Source organism: Hyaena hyaena, unplaced genomic scaffold (genome assembly GCF_003009895.1).
Source record: "Hyaena hyaena isolate Hyena2069 unplaced genomic scaffold, ASM300989v1 scaffold_167, whole genome shotgun sequence".
NCBI lineage: Eukaryota > Metazoa > Chordata > Mammalia > Carnivora > Hyaenidae > Hyaena > Hyaena hyaena.
The window spans coordinates 1-19,712 of NW_024080798.1; the positions used below are offsets into that span (position 1 = coordinate 1).

The window sequence follows — 19,712 nt, forward strand, 5'->3', positions numbered from 1 at the left end:
GTCATGATCATATGGTTCGTGGGTTCAAGCCCTGTGTCAGGCTCTGTGCTGACAACTTGGTACCTGGAGCCTGCTTTGGATTATGTGTCCCTTCTTTCCCTGCCCCTCCTCCCTCCCTCCCTCTCTGTCTCTCTCTCCTCTCTCAAAAATGAATAACATTAAAAAGACTTTGATGAGGTTTCTTTGGACCAGGATGTGATATATAGAAGACTAACAATTTAACAGCAAAGATGGGTCAGTAGTCCATGTCATTTCATAGTTAATGCTGTATTTAGGTACAGGAGAGCCGTGGATTTTCTGCGTAAAAGATACTGGGAGATGTGGGGTTGTGACTGCCTTTTGAACAAAAGAAGAAATGACATTCTTAATTGGGTTATAAAATTATAACTGTAACCATAACAATAATAATGATAAAATTAACAGTATTCTTTATTGAGTCCTTCTATACACTCTGCTTACTGTATTTAGAATAGAACTAAGTATTTTACATAAATGTTCTCATTCAGTCCAACAGTCTACCGAGATAGATACCATTGTTTTTACCATCTTTTAAATGCAGAAATTGGATGTTTGGAGGTTAAGTACCATATTTGAGGTTACAGTACCCGTGGAGTGCTAAGACTCTCTTGTAGCTCACACCTTATCCATAGGCTACAAGCTTAGCTAAATGGTAGTGTTCCAAATTTAGGACATACGGCATTTTAGGCTTGGTTTCTGATTTGAAAGGTTACAATTTACTGACAGTATTTTGAGTAGCTTAAGGTACACACGAGACAGCCTGTCATGTGTACTGCCTTGTTGGTCACCTCTGTAGCCTGACGTGCCTTCCCTAATGCAGATTCCCTGGGATTTTGATACTCGCTTCCTCTGTTCTGTTCCAGGCACTGTACCTCAGTTTCGGTACAAGCAGTGACAACATTAGCACTTGTGACTTTTATCTAGGGAAAGTCACTGACCACTCAGTGATTCATAAATATTAGAAGTGTTTTTCTTTGATCTCATTCTTTGGTGTCCTGCTGTTTGGTTAATTGCTTTTTGAGCTAAAACATCTCATTTTTCTTTTTTTTAAAACCAGTCTTTATTGACTACATTAGTTTAGACAGGGCCTAAAACCGTATATATTTTAGCATGCTGTTGATGGCCTTTTTTTGTCTCTGGTTGGTTACATTGTTTAATAACATCTTCTGGTCAAAGGAAAGTCTGATTTCCCTTAATTATTGGAGCAGAGGATACGAATTTTGGAAAACCGTGTGTGGAAGGTAGAAATAAAATTCTATTTTATTCTTTCCCAGTTGAGACATTAAACTTTATTTAATAGCAATTAAGAGCTTTTGTGTTATTGATATTTTGATTATCTAGAATTGGGAGTTCGCATTTGACATAAATTTGGGACTGAATGTAGTAAAAGATTAGTATATTCAGACCAGCCTTCCAAGTCTGTAGGCTTATTCAGTGTTTCAGACACTAATGAGAATGAGAGTTCTATTAGCTAAGCAAAGCTTTGAGGATCAATGAGAGCAGACCGTCCAGAAGTAGCCTAAATACTCTGGCTGGCTGATAGGATGCTCTGGTTGACTTTGATTAAACAAGGCAGAAGAGTAGAGGGGCCTTGAGAGAGGCAGGGAAGGCACTGAGCAGTGGAGTAGCTTGTGTACCGAGGTGGAGAAGAACAGGTTCTTTTGAAAGCCTGCCTTCAACCTTCAAATCCCAGCTCCTCCACCTACTAGCTCTGGGACTTAAGGTAGGTAGGTAACCTCCTTGGTGCATATTTTTCTCTTTCTGTGAAGTGTGGGGATGGTGACCTTGAAATGTGCAGGTAGTATTGTGAAGATCAGATGACTTAATACTTCAAGCACTGTAACTGGAACATAGGAATTATTCAGTAATTGTAAAATTTTAATATTTTTGCTTTATGTACTAATACTTCTTAGAGTTTCTTGTTGTGATTTTTATTCATTGGTAGATACCCAGTACTCAGAATAGTGTCTAGGCATAGTAGGAATTCAATAAATGAATGAATGAATGGAATGGAGAGAGCATTTGCCAGGATACTTCACACATACAGTACTTAATGCATAGTATTAAAATAAAGAGGTGCTGGCTATAAATGGCAGAGATTGGGAGCTTGTCAGTGTAACTCACTGACAGTAAAAGTAGAAATAATTATAATCACAATAGGTAAGGCAGACCTATTACACTTCAGACAGAGCTCTAAGAACTTTATGTATACTAACTTACTTTGTCTTCTTAAGTACCCATTAAGGTAGCTACTAGCATCCTCTCCAGTTTTAGGGGTGAGAAAACTGAAGCAAGGGAACTTGCCTGAGGTTATACTCCTAGTGAGTGATGATGACATTGGGATTTGAACTCAAGAAGTCCGATGCAGAGGCCTTTCTCAAATTCTATTTTTTGAGAACCTACTGTGTGTTGGGCATTGTGTTGTGCAGACATGGCACCCTCATGGAGCTTACATCTTAAGAACAGAGCCAAAACAGAAACAACTAATGAACAAAGGGACTTAGTGGAAGAGATGAGGGTCTGCTTTAAATGGGGTGGTTGGGGAAGGTCCTTCTGTTGGAATGTAAGCTGAGGCCTGGAGCCAGTCAGCCAGAGCATTCCATATAGAGGGAACAGAATTAGCAAGGGTCCTGAGATGGGAAAGTGATTGGCATGTTGGTATACTTTTCAAGAAGGTCAGAATTCTGAAATGGAAATAGGGGTTAAGTGCCAGGTCTTGAGGTTGCAGAGGTCAGGCAGGACCTTCTAAGCATTGTTTTTCATGCTGACTACATGGAGAACCACTAAGGTGTTAAGTTAGACGAGGTGACATTTGATTTAAAAACATCACTGGTTACTGTTGGGGGGGGTTATTGGGGCTTGGCATGGGTAGAAGGGAACATAGCTACTGTTTAGATCAAACACAAGAGAACAGTAATAGGGACGATGATTTAAAAACTCACATTTTAAAGTACTTTGCAGTGTTCTAAGCATTTTATTTTCATTAGTTCCTTCAACAACCTATGAAGTAGTTTCAATTACATTACCCATTTATAGATGAGGATACTGAATAAAGGCTTGGAGGTGGCAGAACTGGGATCTGAAGGCAGTCAATCTAGTTTTAGAGGCTGTGCTTTTCACCACTAGACTTCCTTGCCTTTACAAACACAGATTTTCCGTCAGGGTCCTATGGTCCATGAATTCACATTAGCTCCAGTGAGGAAGGAACTGCAGACCCATCTGTGGCTTCCTCCCTTAGCCTCACCCTCCACCCACAGTCTCTTTGATCTTGATCTGTAAAGCTCCTCCAAAGCTTGTCTTCAGTCTGATTTCCCCCCATTTTCATCGCACAGGGACTTCGTGTCTCACTCTGACTTTTGCATCAGCCCTTAGGGACCACTGTAGGGATCACTGTCCTCAAATCTGTGCTGCCTCTCGCCCCCCATTATCTAAGTTAATACACACTCATGTCAGAGTTACTTTTTGTATCATGTGGCATCTTTGCTTATTGGATTCTCTCTGGGTTGCAAGGTAAAGCCTAAACTCCGAAGCATGGGCTTTGATCCTCCACAGGGGGAGGGGTGCCAGCAAGCCTCCTCTGCTGCCCTCCCCCCCGCCTTTCATTGCTTACTGGGAGAAGTGTGTGATCAGCAGTAGAACCACGAGACCACTTGAGAGTTTAGCTCACATTGTAAAATAGTTGCTATTTGTGTATCTTTCAATCTTTTTTGAGTTTAATTGGAGAGACTGGACCCTTGCAGCAGACATTTCTGGTGTGTATCTATTTTGTGTGTTTGTTTCTTTTGCTTACATACAGTGAGTGTTTACTATATACTCAGCACTGAGTGCTCCCCTTGGATTAGTTCATTTAATCCTCAAAATAACACTATGAAATATAGGTAGATCCTGTTAAGATGAGGAAACTGAAGTTCAAAGACGTTAAATAATTTATCCATGATCACATAGCTAGTAAGAAGAAGAATAGGAACTTGAATCCAGGTAGTCTGACTGCACAGCTGCTCTTAGTGTACTGCACCACTAGTGAAAGAGTATTTAGTGATGAGAATCAGACCCTGAAACATGTGGTTTTTCCAGAAATGGCCTCCAGGAATGAGATTGATCATGTGTTCAAGGGAACCATTCTCACCCTGAATGTTTGTATCACAAAATGGCATACCCAATTCTAGTGGATGACTCTATATCATTAAATGACATAAGGCATAATTATAACCTTGACTTACGATGGTACAACGGGGATCTTAATACTTCACTTATTATTCATCAAGTAATATATAACATTTTTTTTTTTTTTTTTTTTTTTTTTTTTTGCTGCTTCCTGCTGGTCAAGTTAGGCATTGTCAGGCACTGTCACTAGAGCAGGAAGCCATAGAAATACAGAACTGATTCTAGTGGGAGGAAATTAAGGTTCACACAACTGGATGGATTGTCACAAGCTGGGCATGGTACCTTGTGGCAAGGCTAGCAACTAAGTTAGTGCTCTGGGAACATGTAACAGGGCCTGTCTAACCAAGTCTCCAAGAAAGTGACATTGAGGCCGAGACTGAATGTAGTAGAACAATAAGGCAGGTAAAGATGTGTAGAAGGTGGCGAGTCCAGGCAAACAGAATAGCAGGTGCCTGGCTGCTGTGACAGGAGAGAGCATGATGTGCTCCAGGAACACAACAGAGGCCAGAAGGGCCAGCTGCAGAGAGGCAGTTCAAGGCTGTCCAAAGCCTCATGGGCCAGTTTGGATTCGAAGAGCAACTGGAAGCTGGAGGGTTCCAGGTGCCAGTCACTACTTCACACACACACACACACACACACACACACACACACGGCAAGAGGTGGCTTCGCAGCGTCTGTGCTGGGCAGGCAAGGAGTCTGCTGCCAGGCAGGGCTCCAGGGTTGGTCTGCCAGTAAATGACCGTTGGTCCCTCAGTGAGCGAAGGACTGCAGGGGGAGAATGAATGGTATGCGGAAGAGCATAGCAGAGAGGGCAGTGGAACTGGTTCTTATGAAAAGGTGGGAGTTCCAGAAAGAAGAGGGGAGAGTTTTCCATGCCACAGGGACCATTCTGGCCAAAAGACAGGTTGTGGGAGGCCAAGGCAGGCTCTGAGAAGGCCAGGCAGCCTTGAGACGGGAGCAGGTTGACTCAGACCAGAGAGATAGGAAAACCAGAGTGATAGGGGCTGTGCTTGAAAAGAGGTAGGTCAGGGGTCTGAGCCCGACTTTGGAGCCAGCAGAGGTCTTCACAGAGAAGAGTAGTGTTATTTCTTTATAGGTCTGTGGCTTTGGCAGCAGGGTGGAGGAGGCTGAAAGGGGAAGAAACTCTGGGTTTGGTAGGGATCTGTCCTGGTGCGTGGAGGCCACCATGAGGAGCAGGGGCAGGGAGGGGGCACGTGGGGGCCAGATTTAGGCAGTGTTTCTGGGACAATGTTGAGAGTTGTTGTGCCTGTAAGCCCTGCAGAGCAGGGTTTGGGGCACCTGGGTAGCTCAGTTGGTTAAGCAAATGACTCTTGATCTCAGCTCAGAGATCAGGGTCCTGAGTTCAAGCCCCAGGTTGGACTCTGCATTGAGGATGAAGCCTCCTCAAACAAACAAACAAAAAACAAACCAAATGTCAACTCTGCCACTTACCAGCTTATAAGATCTTAATGTCTGTGTGCCTTAGTTTCCTGAGCAATGGTGTGGGTGCAGGACTAATATCTCACAGGCTTGGGGGGAGGTTGTTGTGTGAGAATTTTCTAAGGTATTCTAGGGTTTTGCCTGTGTTCTCTTAATCTTTCAACCCCGTGAAGTGCCCAGTGAATTAGGTACTGTTTATCATTACCATATGTATGACACATGAAGGAACTGAAGTTCAGAGAGGTTATAGAACTTGCCAGAATGATAGGGAGTGGTCTTCTCTGTTTGCCACTTTGCTTACAATACCTGTGATAGAGCGTAACTAATTGGGGAGAGGGGAGCCCTTTGAAGAGAAGACAGCTGAGCCAGACCGGATAGTGTGTGAATGAATGTACTAGACATCTTATGAAGAGAAAGGGCAGGGCCAAGGTGAGAACAGCTTTCTGGGTCTAAGGAGCAAGGGGAAGCCAGTGTGCTCAGAGCAGAGTGAGCCAAGGAGAGAGGAGCAAGGAGAGGGTGAGGGTACAGAAAGTAAGAGGGACGTGGAGAGCATCTGTCAAGGCCCTGGAGGCGGTGATAAGGGCTGAGATTTCATTCCCAAAGGATGGGAAGCCCCAGAGAGATTTTAACGGTAGTGACGTAATCTGCTGGAGGACTTCAGAGAACCACGTTGGAGCAGTGTGAAGTGATTGTAGACCACCTAGTGGATAGACTTTTTCCACGTCTGTCACAAAGGTGCATAGACTTTTTCTGTCTGTCACAAAGGTGCTGGTGCTGGGCTCTATAGTGGTGGTCCTCGATAATGGAGGGAAGTGGATGGAGGTTTTAGGGTAGAGCTAACCAGACGTGCTGGTTGCCTGGATGTGAGGAGGGAAGGAAGAGTCAGAGGTGACATCTGGGTTTTTAGTTTGAGTAGTCAAGGAGATGAGTAGTGTCATTTACTGAAGAGAGGGTAGGTTTTGGGGGCGGGGACAGGGGAGAGTGGAAAGTAGAGTTCTCTTGGCCATGCTTATTCCATTTGGGATGTAGATAAGCCATCCAGATGGCAGTGTCTAGTAGGCAGTTGGATATATGAGTCTAGACAGAGCTCAGAAGCCATCTGGGCGAGAGATGGAAATGTGGGAGTCATTGGTATGTAGACTTGGGGAGCATGGGAGGAGGGAGACACCCAGGGTACTGCCAAGGTGAAATGCTTTGTCACAGTACACGAGTTCTGTTGTCGGACTCAGCCCTCAGAATGGGGATGGTAGCAGGCAAGTAACTGAATACATTGCCTCCTATTGAGGGTCTGGTTTTAGGCAGAGAGCCTTCATTCTGCATTTGCCTGTGGAGGTTCTGCACATGTGCTCACGTGTCCATGTACTTAAACCCAGTCCTTCCTGGAGTGCTGGCCTGGGGCCTTCGAAGTACATGACCGCCTAGATGTGGGTATTGGTCTACGTGCTAATTGGAAGATTGGAATCATCTGAACCCCGAGAAAGATTTAGGGCCTACACACAATAAAATCTGTTCTTTCAAACTAGTCAGGGCCCATGGAGCCAAGTACAATTTTAAAACTTCATTATATTGAAGTACATAATGGCCTAAGTTGAATGTTTACAGTGTATTTTATAAACTTTTAAAAAACTCAGTGGTGGGGCACCTGGGTGGCGTAGTCCATTGAACATCCAACTCTTGATTTTGGCCCAGGTCATGATTTCGCTCCATGGGTTCAAGCCCTGTGTCGGGCTCTGTGTTGACAGTGAGGAGCCTGCCCAGAATTCTCTCTTTGTCCCTCTCTTTCCCCCTCCCCTTCTCTCTCTCAAAATAAACTTAAAAAAAAAAAAACAAAAAAAAACCAACCACCTCAATTGTAACTAATTTTTATCAACTCTTTTTCATTTTTTGATCTAAATCAATCTTTCACCTTCCTGCACTTGGGCAAGTTTTATATGTTAATTTATAGATGGGCTCATTATAAATTTATGCTTTAAAAAATTCAGAAACATACATACTGTCTCTCACAAAAATTATTTCATTTTCTCTGTTGCCACAACATTCCACATTCTGTTCCTGTTGCTAAGGCCTCTGGAATGTCCTAGTGCAGAAAAAGGATATAGAACTCTTTTTTTTTTTTTTTTTTAAACTCCTGGAGACATTTTATTTAAATTATTTTGTATCTTCTGGCCTACTTTCCAAATATGGATATCTGAAAGTAAAGAACTTAGAAAGCTAAAATTAAAATTGCTTTAGATTTTCATAACAGGAATTTGATTTCTTAGGGTAGCATGAATTGGACTTAAGTATACAATGTTTCTTTCCATGGGGATTGTGTGTGCATGTGTGTGCATGCTCACGCACACATGCACACGTAGAAGAGGGAGATTTTTAGGGAGTATGGTGAGGTAGCTGGTGAGATATTCTGAGCTCAGAGATCACACCTGAGTTTGAGACTGGCTTCTGCTTTTTTGCTGGGTGATAATAGACAAGTTCATGTCTCCATTAGTAAAGTGAGGATTATATTGTAGGATAAACCATGTAAAAAGTGCTTACATGTGCCAGGGCCTGTCACAGAGGAGTCTCTCAGTAAAGGCCAACTGTTTATCATGATTACTGTCATCATCAATTGCAAATGATCTTAAATTACTGAAGAAATTAAAGTTTATACAGAAGTATAGATTCCTAGTCCCTTACAGAGTGACCCCTACCTTCTTAATTTTGCTAGTGTTTCTGAGTCTCACCAAAGGGTCAAAGGAATCAGAGTAAAAAAAGAACAGTTTCCTATGTAAACATTATTGTGGCCAGTTGAATTGTCACTACTTGAAAAGATTGGCACAATTTTTAATTTGTAAAAATTGCTTTATTTATAAAGGGGTAGGAGGGCTAGTCCCCAGAAGTATCTGGTATCTGGCAAAATGACTTATTTTTTAATGTTTGTTTATTTTTGAGAGACAAAGAGACAGAGCGTGAGTGGTGGAAGGGCAGACAGAGAGAGAGGGAGACATAAATGAGAAGCAGGCTCCAGACTCTGAGCTGTCTGCACAGAGCCCGATGCAGGGCTCAAACTCATGAACCATGAGATCATGACCTGAGCAAAAGTCAGACGCTTAACTGACTGAGCCACCCAGGCGCCCCAAAATGATATATTTTAAGCAGCATTGCTTGACATTGAGTGCTGTGGGAAACCACACAAACCAACAAGCAGAGGCCTAAATCTAAACTGAGGCCATTTAATTTAATGCTGTTTTAACTACTGTTTAATAAAACTAAATGAGTCAATTTCATTAATGAAACTGTTGATATTTATAGACATTTCACACTGTAAATTATGAATGCCATATTCTGTAATTCAGATTTGCTTTCTTAACTTGACCTATGTTGGAGGCATTTAGCACAGAGGTATATGAAACTTAAGGAAAGTACTTAAAATATGTGATTTTATTTTTAAATGAAATGTCAAGAAATTGTAGCCATGGAAAATGGCTTATTTAACATGTTGATCACTGCATGGATATAACCTTTCCTTTTCTCCCACATGTACTATTTTTAACTCAATTTGGGCATGCTTTCAAGGAAAATAGCACATTGTTTGGTTTTTATTTTTCATTAAATTATTAAGCTTAGTCACAGAACTTAGTCTGCTATAAGAAGCATCTTACATTATCAGTCTATCAAAGGTGTTCAGCTCTGACATTCCAACTTAATGGAGGTGGAAACTGGAAGGAATTTCTAGAAATCACGTTCCTCTGATCTTCAAGGGACTAGATCCAAGCCATTGTTACCAGTCAGAATGGAATCCCAGCTATTGACGTAGACAAAAGTACTTCATCTCTCTGTGAACCATTTCCCTCCTTTTTGGAGTGGGGTTGTAATGGTATCTACCTCATTAGTTGTGAGGAAAGAATGAGATAATAGCACCTAGAAACTTCTCAGTGCTGCCACCGCGTCCCAGAGTGTTGTCCATCCCAGTATATTTCAGATTCACAGCCGTCTGCAGTTCAGTGTAATAGAAACGGCCTAAGAAAATCTGTGCCGTATCCTTATGTAGATATTAGATCAGTAATTTGATACTTGTGAGACTATGATCACTTTCTGTCTCCTCGGGCATTTTCCTGAAAAGCTACCAAGGTCACCCAAGCTGGAGAAAGTGTGAAGTTAAATCTTACAGGAAGGAAAACAGATGCTAATTAGACGATGGATCTTTTTTTTTTTAATGTTTTATTTTTTACTTTTTTAATATTTTTATTTATTTCTAGGAGAGAGAGAGAGAGACAGCATGAGCAGGGGAGGGCCAGAGAGAGAGGGAGATAGACTCTGAAATAGGCTTCAGGCTCTGAGCTGGCAGTCAGCACAGAGCCCGACGCGGGGCTCGAACCCACGAACCGCGAGATCATGACCTAAGCGAAAGTCGGACGCTTAACCGACTAAGCCACCCAGGCGCCCCTAGATAATGGATCTTTTAATTTGATATTTGGTCTACTAAACTATTTGCCTAATTGAAATGTGCTGATTAATCCATTTATTTCAACTATTCTAAACAGTGTAAAATACTTGTTTAAAATAACCAATTGTCTTTTTTAAAGTAATCTCTGTGCCCAGCATGGGGCACAAACTCACAGCCCTGATATCAAGAGTCCCATGCTCTACTGACTGAGCCAGCCAGACACCCCTAAAATTGCCATTTTTGAAATTCTTAGGAGATTAGATTCTGGATGTGAAATGTTAGCGCTATTCTCTACCTAGATTGTTGTTAATAAGTAATTATTCATGGTTAGGACACTTCAGTTAGCTGTATATTACCAGATGTCTGGGGCGCCTGAGTGGCTCAGTCAGTTAAGCATCTGACTTTGACTCATGATCTCTTGGTTCATGAGTTTGAGCCCTGCATCGGGCCCTGCACTGACAGTATGGAACCTGCTTGGGAATTCTCTCTTCTGCTCTACCCCACTTGGGTGCTCTCTCCCACGCGCTCTCTCTCTCTCTCAAAAATAAATACACACATATATATAAAAATTACCAGATATCACATCACTTTAAGCTTTCATGTTTATCTGGATGGTTTAATTTCATGTTTGTGTTTTAATTACGTTCTTAACTGTAGGAAAAAATCCATTTTGTATCTTGTCCTATTCTACTAAATGAACTGAGATTAATGTATGAAATGCTATGTTTGTACATAAGTTCCATGTGCCCGGGAACATCAGTATGTAAGTGAAAGGACTGGAGGTTCTTGTGACCTGAAGAAAGAGTATAAAAATAATTTTCTTTGTGTTATACACTGATCAAACCAGCAGTTGTACTCTTCAGTGAAACCTCTGCTTCCTTTCTTAACTGTTCATGGAACTCAGAGACCAGATGGCTGGAATAGAATGCACAGTTAAACAGATAAAACCATTAGATGATAGAGCTTTGTGAATCACTAAGCGTTTTGTGTGGTTGCAGGTTCTTCCCTGTAATCCTTGGTAGAGTTTGTGTAAAGTTGCTTTATTTTTCGACTGTATTCATTGTTTGCATTTTAATAGGTGTGTCTGTTTCACCTCAGACTGATAATTTTTGGTGCCTTTTATTTTAACTCTCTGAACAGTGTTTCTGTAAGTCTGATTTGATTTCTCTCTTAATAGTCATGGTGCCACATCAGTTATTTTTAAATGTTACTGAAGTAACATTTGTATTGGCACCCTTCATCTTAAGGCAGCTCCTTTAGAAAGTATTGCTACTCCAAATGGATTCAGATTAATCAGAACCAGATGAGTGAGTGATGCTCTCTTCTTTGTTGCAGATATGCCAATATTTGGTCTCTGTCCAGCCCACGATGATTTCTACTTGGTGGTGTGTAACGACTGTAATCAGGTTGTCAAACCGCAGGCATTTCAATCACATTATGGTAAGTGCTTAACCATTTAAAAATCATTATTAGAGGGTAAAAGGTAAAGCAGGATTAAACCGAAAGCCAGTGACAGCATGGATAGAATATAATATCCCTCCCTCCTTCAGGAAGTAGGCTTTCAAATTCATTGAATGGGGTAATGTCTATCAGATGTTGGGTATTTTCTGAATTTTATTGAAATTGGACAAGGAAGAATGTATTTTATAAAAACTTGAAATATTGAATCTGTATAGTAAAAGGTTTATTTCCTTCTAGACCTCACCTCATGGTTGTGAATTGAGTGGATGGTAAAATTTTACATATACACATAGTATGGATACATGCCTTTTTTTAAATGAAATGTGATTTTGAAACTTAAAGTTTAGTAGTTCTCAATACAGTGTGACATCGTATTCTGATTTGTGAGTATGAGGAAGCTATCACATCTTACCCATTAAAATGCACATGTACTTAAAATGAAGCATTGTGACTTTAGGCACTTCATGAACCCCTGAGCCATCCCTGGGCCTCTAGGCTCCATGCCTGCTGTCTGGGTGTTTAATCATGGAAGAATCCAGATAAGATGGTTTGGCTTTGTCGTAATGCCACCTAAAGTGTTTGCAATAAAAAAATTAAATCAGAAGATTTAGTTTTGTACCAGTTGGGTTCAATGACAGCTCAGAAGTATTTGAGTGCTCACCTTATTTCAGATACCTGGATGTGTAATATGATTTTTGCCCCCGTGGAGTTTATAATTTAGCTTATGCGACAGGCAGAATGAACTAGACATACTTTTAAAATAACTTTTAAGTTGTTTCCTCATTGTACTCATTACTACAGATAGGAGCTTGAGACACAATAACAATGAGATCCTTCTGTAGATGGAGTGTTTAAGCAAAGCTTCTGAGAAGGTGACTCTGGTGACCTGAGCTTTAAGTGATGGGATAGAGCCACCATTGTGGCAGTTTGGAACTAGGGCATTCTTATACAGAGGGACAAGCTGATATACAGACTGAAAAGAAGGCGGCTGTAGGTGGAGGGTAGTCAGTGAAGGTAAGTAGAGACTAGAGAAGTCTGCCCTTGTTGGCAGGGACCCTGATGATGCTCAGCCTTGAAGGCCAGAGTAAGAAGATCCTTGGGAGGCACTGTAGGACTTTATACTTATATAAAAAAGTAACACAGTCCCACCTCACTGGTTAATTGGGTGTGAATAAATTGTAGAAGGGGAGAAGCAGGGAAAATAGTTCAAAAGCAAGACATAATAATAGACTTAGGCTAAGATGTGAAAGTAGAGCTGGGGAGACAGCATAGCACTGAAATGCATTTTAAAGCTGGAACCTACAAGGCTTGCTGTTGGGACAGTAGTTGTTTTAAGAGTCACACCATCATGTCCACATGCCACCATTTTCCCCTCAAGGAATAATTTTTTATGTAATCATAAAAGGATTTTCTTGAATTTCTGGTTCTGAGCGAAGTGCTGGGGTGGGCACTAGAGTGAGCACAAAGATGAGTAAGATATTATCTTCCTGATTAAGACTTGAGGTGAGTATTGGAAGAGGCAGTTAGTCAGTTGCCACCTATTTTGGAGTTAAGGAAACTCAGAAGAAGCCTAAGTTGGCTGTTTGCCTTGTGCAGATTTTCCCACCTCAGCTTCCTTTGTTGTAACGTCGGAATAGTAATAGCAACCTCATAGGTTCTCAGTGAGGCTTAATTGAAACAACATGGGTAAAGCCCCTCATACAGTGCCTGACACATTGTAGGTATAAGAGAGAGATAAAAGTACAGCTGTGGATCTAGGAATGTTTGTGTCTCAAGTCAAAAAACAGTGCAAGGTCTTAAGAATAAGGAGGAACACAGATTGCTTCTCAGTGGAAAGGCTTCTTGGAGAAAATTGCCTTCCAGTTAGGGTATTCCGAAGAGTAGAATGGATCTGTTGTCACATGTGTGCAAATGTTTTTACTCAGTTTTTAGGTATGTGATACATACCCATTGTGGAAAATGCAGAAAATAGTTTTTAAAAAATTACCTAGAATGCCCTTCAAATGGGAAGTGTTTTGATGAGGATAGATAGGGCTGCCACATATAAATAACTTCACAGTTTGTACACCGAACGGCCATATTTGGTGGCCTCAGGTTGGCGGTAGCCATGATGTGAGCAGGTGCAGAGGCAGGAAACCCCCCGCTGTCAGGGATGTGCTGCAGGGAGTCTCCATCAGCCCGAACTAATGGACCCACATGTGGATGAGCAGTGCTCAGAGACAGACTGGGACTAGCTCAGGGAACCCCAGTGCCCGTTAGACACCCCTGGCCTCAGTGCAGCCCTGCTGCAGGTTTTCATAGCACCAGACTAGATGGGCCTCCAGAGAGGGCTGGTGGGCACAGTGGATTGAAGGGGAGTGAGAGGGGAAGTGGGAGTATGAAAACAGCTGCACCTTGGCTCAAGGCCCCACTTAAAGGTGTTACCTCTGCCAGGACTACTTAACTAGAAAGGATCCCTCTTGGCCTCCTCTTCTAGAAGTACTCCACACAGTTGTTCCAGTACATCTTATGGAGATGAGTTTCATTTTCTTTTTTTTTTTTAATGTTTATTTTATTTTTGAGAGTGAGCAAGAGAGAGAGCGAGAGCGAGAATTTGAGCAGGGGAGGGACAGAAAGGAGGGAGACAGAGTCTGAGCACGTTTCAGGCTCCGAGCTATCAGCACAGAGCCTGACACAGGGCTTGAACTCACAAACTGTGAGATCGTGACCTGAGCTGAAGTCGGACGCTTAACTGACTGAGCCACCCAGGCGCCCAGGAGATGATTTTCTTGATCTCACTCTCTCTTTAAGAATGTCGGTATATTGGGGGCCGGTCATGAAGGAGTGTCATAAAATCGTATTTCTACTCTTTTTCACAAACAGTATCTGGTATACTGAGTGTCTTTTAATAAGATACTTGTTGAAGGAGAAAGGAAGAGTGGTCACCACAAACACATAAATGAGAAAATATGAATGCAAGGTTCATACACTCAGAAGTCTTATGTGGCCACACAGGGGATGGGACTGATAAAGCCACTGGGTGGCTGACCTTGGTCCCTCTAGTAGCAAAGGAAATATTAAAACTGTAAGAGACAAGAGTCCCTGGCAAAAAGATGGGACCCAAGTGTTCTGAGAGGGATTCAGCTGGGAAATGTTGAAGGAGTTCCGAGACAGTGCCAGGGAGAAGGCTGATGCATAATAAACAGGAGGTGTGGGGGGCGCCTGGGTGGCTTAGTTGGTTAAGCATCCGACTTTCACTTAGGTCATGATCTCGCGGTTCATGGGTTCGAGCCCCGCGTCGGGCTCTGTGCTGACTGCCAGCTCAGAGTCTGGAGCCTGTTTCAGAGTCTGTGTCTCCCTCTCTCTCTGACCCTCCCCTGCTCACGCTGTCTCTCTCTCTCTCTCTCTCCTAGAAATAAAAAAATACATTAAAAAAAAATAAACAGGAGGTGTTGACCTGCGGAGGTGTGTGGGGTTGGGTGCAACTGCTTGAAGTCAAGGGAGACACCATGTGACGACCCTGGAGTAGTTTGGGACTGACATGCCACTCACCTGGAGGGAAGGAGGGGTGGGCAGTCCCCCAGTGCCAAGAAGCATTTCCATTGCTGCCAGGGACGTCTTCTACCTTTGGGCATAGGGGTTATAGCAGGAAAACGTTTTTTTGGAGCCTGTGTGGTCTTTTGATGTAATTCTAAAAGGCCCATTCTTAATGTGTTAACACCAAAAATGGTTTTTAAATTCAAGATCCATCCCAGGGGCCATTGTAGTCTGTTTATTAGGTATTCAAAAAGAACCCCATACCTTCAATGGAGGGATCCCAGTTTTCTTATCTTTTAGTGAAATTGGTGAAAATGTGTGGGCAGTGTTCTGCGAATTAAGGTGTTAGGAATATTCATCTGTGACTTGTATGAACAAGTGAGCAGTTGCTGCAAAACCAAACAGGCATTTCCTTTAAGAGCACTGCTGCCAGGGAAGAGAAGAAAGTTACAATAGCAACAAGGCTTGTAAATCCGTTCCTGTTGGCGGTAATGTTATTGTGAATTGGTGAGCAGCTTATTTATCCGTAGTAGTAAGAGTCTGTCTACTTTTTTGCTAGTAGCCAAACTACCTTTTTCGGAGCTAGCGGTTCACCAGGATTTCCACGTGAGCCGTGATGGGGAATGATGGACGGTAGTGCCATTTTGGCATTTCCAGTTTCTTGCAGGTCTCTTTGATTGCATAGTATACATTGCTTGCTTTCTTGGAAACTGTGTTGTAGTACCATATACTTTCTTGATGTTTTAATGTTTTGAAGGAGTCCAAGATATTTCACATTTTTCTCGTTACTCAGTATTTGTGAGAGCAAGATGGTCCTTACTGTTAATTTCAGATTTAAAAGTATAATTTGAATCCTTGGATCTCAAACCTGCTGTGCATCAAAATCAAAGGGGAGATTTCTAAGAGGGCAGCTTCCCAAGAACCATTCTGACAAGCTAAGTGGGAATCTTAGGGATAGGACTTAGGGATCTGCATTCTGTAAACCACTCCCAAGACTGATTCTGACCCACAGGCTGGCTGGGTGCATTGTGGTGACAGCAGATTGCTCCACTCTGTCAGGGGGTGTGGCTTTGTATTCCTGGTGTCTGGCACAGTGACTGACGCAGATCGGCCTTCCAAAGTTTGTTGAGTCTAGCAAGGATGGCACGAAAGGAGGCCCTTGGTTTTTTAAAACTGGTTTTTAACTTCGTATTACATGCAGGAAATGTCCTGTTAATTGCATCTAAAACTTCATCTGTGAAGGAGGGATGAGATGGTGACCTTCCCTGTGGCCAGAAGCACCCTTCTTTGGAGCTTGTTTACCAAGTTGGGAATCTCCTGACTCCATGTGTTGGTCCTAAACTGGCTGTTGAGTAGCATGAAATGTGTAGTGCTGTTTACATCCATTGGCTATGGATCTGAACAGGTAGGGTCATCTAATGACCTTTGGGGGGCCTCTGGGGTTCTGTGTTGGAAGAGCCTCCCAAGTGCTTATGCTGCTCTGTGCTCTGCTGCTTCTCTCTGAGTTTGCATGTGAAGAATACCTCAGTTCCTCTCAACCTGTCTTTTATAAAGCAGACAGGAGCTGATCTTACCTAGGTGAAGTAAATGAGTGCTGTTAATTCAGCTTGGACAGGTGCCACATTTAGAATCTATAATAAATTGAAACCCTGCTTGAATGTCAGCTGTTGAAGTATTTTGCCCCAGGTTAGTTGCTTTGACCCATTTGTTCACCTTTTGGCTCAGCACAGAGTCCCTGAGCAAGGCCTCAGTCGCATGTGCCTCTGCCACCTTTCTTTGATTTTAATCAGTCAAGCTCAGTGTTTATGATTTGCTTACATAATTCCATTAAGTATTTTTCTTTAAATCAAACCATTTCTATTTAAAACCTTATCAGAATCATCATCAGGAAGACTAGTGTTGTTTGCCATAAATGCTAGGTATAAAAATAAATACAGTGAGGCAAACCATGAGAGACTCTTGAATGCTGACAAAAACTGAGGACTGATGGATGTGGGGGGGAGGGGGGGATGGGCATGGAGGAGGGCACTTTGGGGATGAGCACTGAGTGTTATGTAGAAACTAATTTGACAATAAACTATTTAAAAAAAAAAAAAATAAAAAATAAAAAATAAATCTTAAAAAAAAAAAAAAATACAGTGAAAAGATGATTAAGTTCTTTGTTAATGTTCTGGCCAGTGCCTCTCTGGGCTATGAGGCCCACTCTCTTTGTGGAAAGGAAGACTAGCACGGTTTAGGCAAGTGTTATCCACACAGTAGTTGTGGTGTTACCAGAAGAACTGGAAGAGACTTGGAAAGGGAGTAAGTTGTCACTTGAGATTTAAAGTTGTTAATATTGGGGTGATACCTACTCCATGTTTTGGGAAACACCGGCTCAAGCTATTGGATTTAGTTTCCTCTGGTGCTTAAGGAGCTGTCCGCTGAGGCCAGCCAACCCTAGGATGGAGCATGCTGAGGAAGCAGAATTTTCAAGTCACATTTTGATTTGCAAAAGGATCACAGAGGACACATACCCACGGTCTTTTATCAATTGGTGTTATGTATTGATTGTGTCCTGAGCCCCTGCCAGTCACCATGAGTGAGTGGCATGTGAGTCTGGTCCTCATCTCTCCTTCTCTCAGACCTCTGTTCATAGATGGGCACAGGAGGGAGGAAAAGAGGGTGGCTTAATCAGTCTGGCTTTTTCAGAACTTGGTGAAAGCGCGAGCAGAAACACTGCAGCGATCCTGCGGCTCTCTCTACTTGCAGATATTACATATGGTCCTGCAAAATTAACAGCCACACACATTGCTTGGATTTAATGTTCCTTGAAGTGCACTGAGGTGGCTTGGATTCTTTTAGATGCCTGCATAAATTATATTTTTCAAAAATGTCATTTTCATCAGAAGAAGTTGAAATTACTCATACATTTTTGAGCTAATTTAATTGGTTTCAAAGAGTGTTAGTGTAAAAGCAAGCAAAATGAGTCTTAATCTCTGAGATCTGATGGGCTGGTTCTGGCCTAAATGCTGGTTCCCATTGTTGACAACACTTAAAATAGTAGTGACCAGTGATTGCTGTCCTATGATTAAATTAATCTACATCACAAAGCAGAGGTTTTGCTGTTTAATAAAGAACACCCCTCCCTTTTTGCTATCTGATTGAAAGTAACATTTTCTGGTATTTTCAGTGAGTTGGTTTTTTTGGCTATTAGGTAACTTTGTTTTTCGATAAAGAAAAACTGTTCACTCCAGTGTGCCGGCTAAATTTGGTCACTGCATTTTTATAATCTGGGCCTCTTTCTACTTTGAAACTTGTAGCAATAGTTAATCTTTTTAGGATTGCCATTCATCTCAAAGTCCACAGATTAATGATGATTTTTAATAGCACTCTGGTGATTTGGTAAGCATTTTTGCACGTATTGTCTCATTTCCTGTTCTTTGAGACCCATCAAGTGGGTCGTTCTATTCCCAGTTTACAGCTAAAACTCCTAAATTTTCTTTGACATGGAGAAAATGTACCAGGCCAGGTTTTCTGGCGACTCGTATCTAGTTCTCTTGCATGTAATAAGGATGTATAGAGTTAAAAGAAAATCTAGCGAAGATATAATGAATTCCACATGTCACAAAACTATCATTAGTGACAGATGTCCTAGCTCAGGTAGAACTTTAAAGGTGGCTAGAGTAGCTGGGTCAGCATTGTAAACCCATTACCTCAGAGAGAGCATTCAGTAATTTGAAGACGTAATGGCAGTAGGTAGATAATTGATTTAGCATAGTTGTTGGATTTCTCCTTGGCCTGTTCAACTTTTTTAATCCTAAATCCATAGTAGCTATCCACAGCCAGGCACCTCCTCTCTTTTTTCCAGCCCCTAACATTCTCTAGTTTCTTTAGACAGAGTTGGTTGGCATATTTATTCTGTAGTATAAAGGTTGAAACTTGTTGCCGAGCCAAAAATACTTCACTCTTTTGCTTGGGAGACATATGGCAGGCCTTTGTCCAGCAATCAGAGCTGAGTCAGGGAAGGGAGCTAACCAGAGCAGGCACATCAAAACCTGAATGGTGTCAAGGTAGACGTTAGCTTAACTCTCAATGGAAATTCAAAGTTGACCATTTGACCTAAACTTCATGTCACGGAAAATAGCATGATATAAAATAAATGCAGTGAATTCAGTTTTCCTTTGCCACAAGCCAAATAGTGCTAGTTATTTTTTTCATATAACTTGAGCAGCATCAAATAAGGGACCACTTTGCCTGTAGGTAATATAATTTTATCTTTTTCCCCTGGTTGTATAATAAGCAGTATCTTTAAGTGGTATTATTTATACCATGTGTAGGAGCAACATTTAAATTTACAGTTATAAAAATGTATTGATTTTGCCTCTTCATGAAATCTCTGCCTTTATTAATGTGCCTTTCCAGTTACCTTAAAAAAATAAATAAATTGGCTGTGATATTATTCATGCATTTAATAAATACTTATTGACTACCTGATGTCTCCTCTAGGCATTGCTCCCACTGAAAAGCAGTGTCTGTCCTGCAGCTTATATTCTGGTGAGGGAGGGTGGAGACAAAATCAAGTAACATAATATTACTTCAAGTGGTGGTAAATGCTAGGAATAATGTGAGAGAGAATGATGACCACCGGGGCAAGACCGCCTTTAGATAAAGCTAGTCAGAGAAAGCTGCTCTGACGTGTTGATATTTAAGC

The 19,712-nt window shown here is 41.8% G+C and overlaps 1 protein-coding gene across 1 annotated transcript in view; it reads left to right on the forward strand.

Annotated features, from left to right (window-relative positions):
• The first annotated feature begins 11,375 nt into the window (after window positions 1-11,375).
• Window positions 11,376-19,712, forward strand: part of ATXN7 (ataxin 7) — a 53,583-nt gene continuing 45,246 nt past the window's right edge. The window contains exon 1 of the mRNA XM_039240060.1: window positions 11,376-11,485. Coding sequence (XP_039095991.1) covers window positions 11,383-11,485 — 103 coding nt within the window. The 5' untranslated portion in view covers window positions 11,376-11,382. The remainder of the gene's footprint in view (window positions 11,486-19,712) is intronic.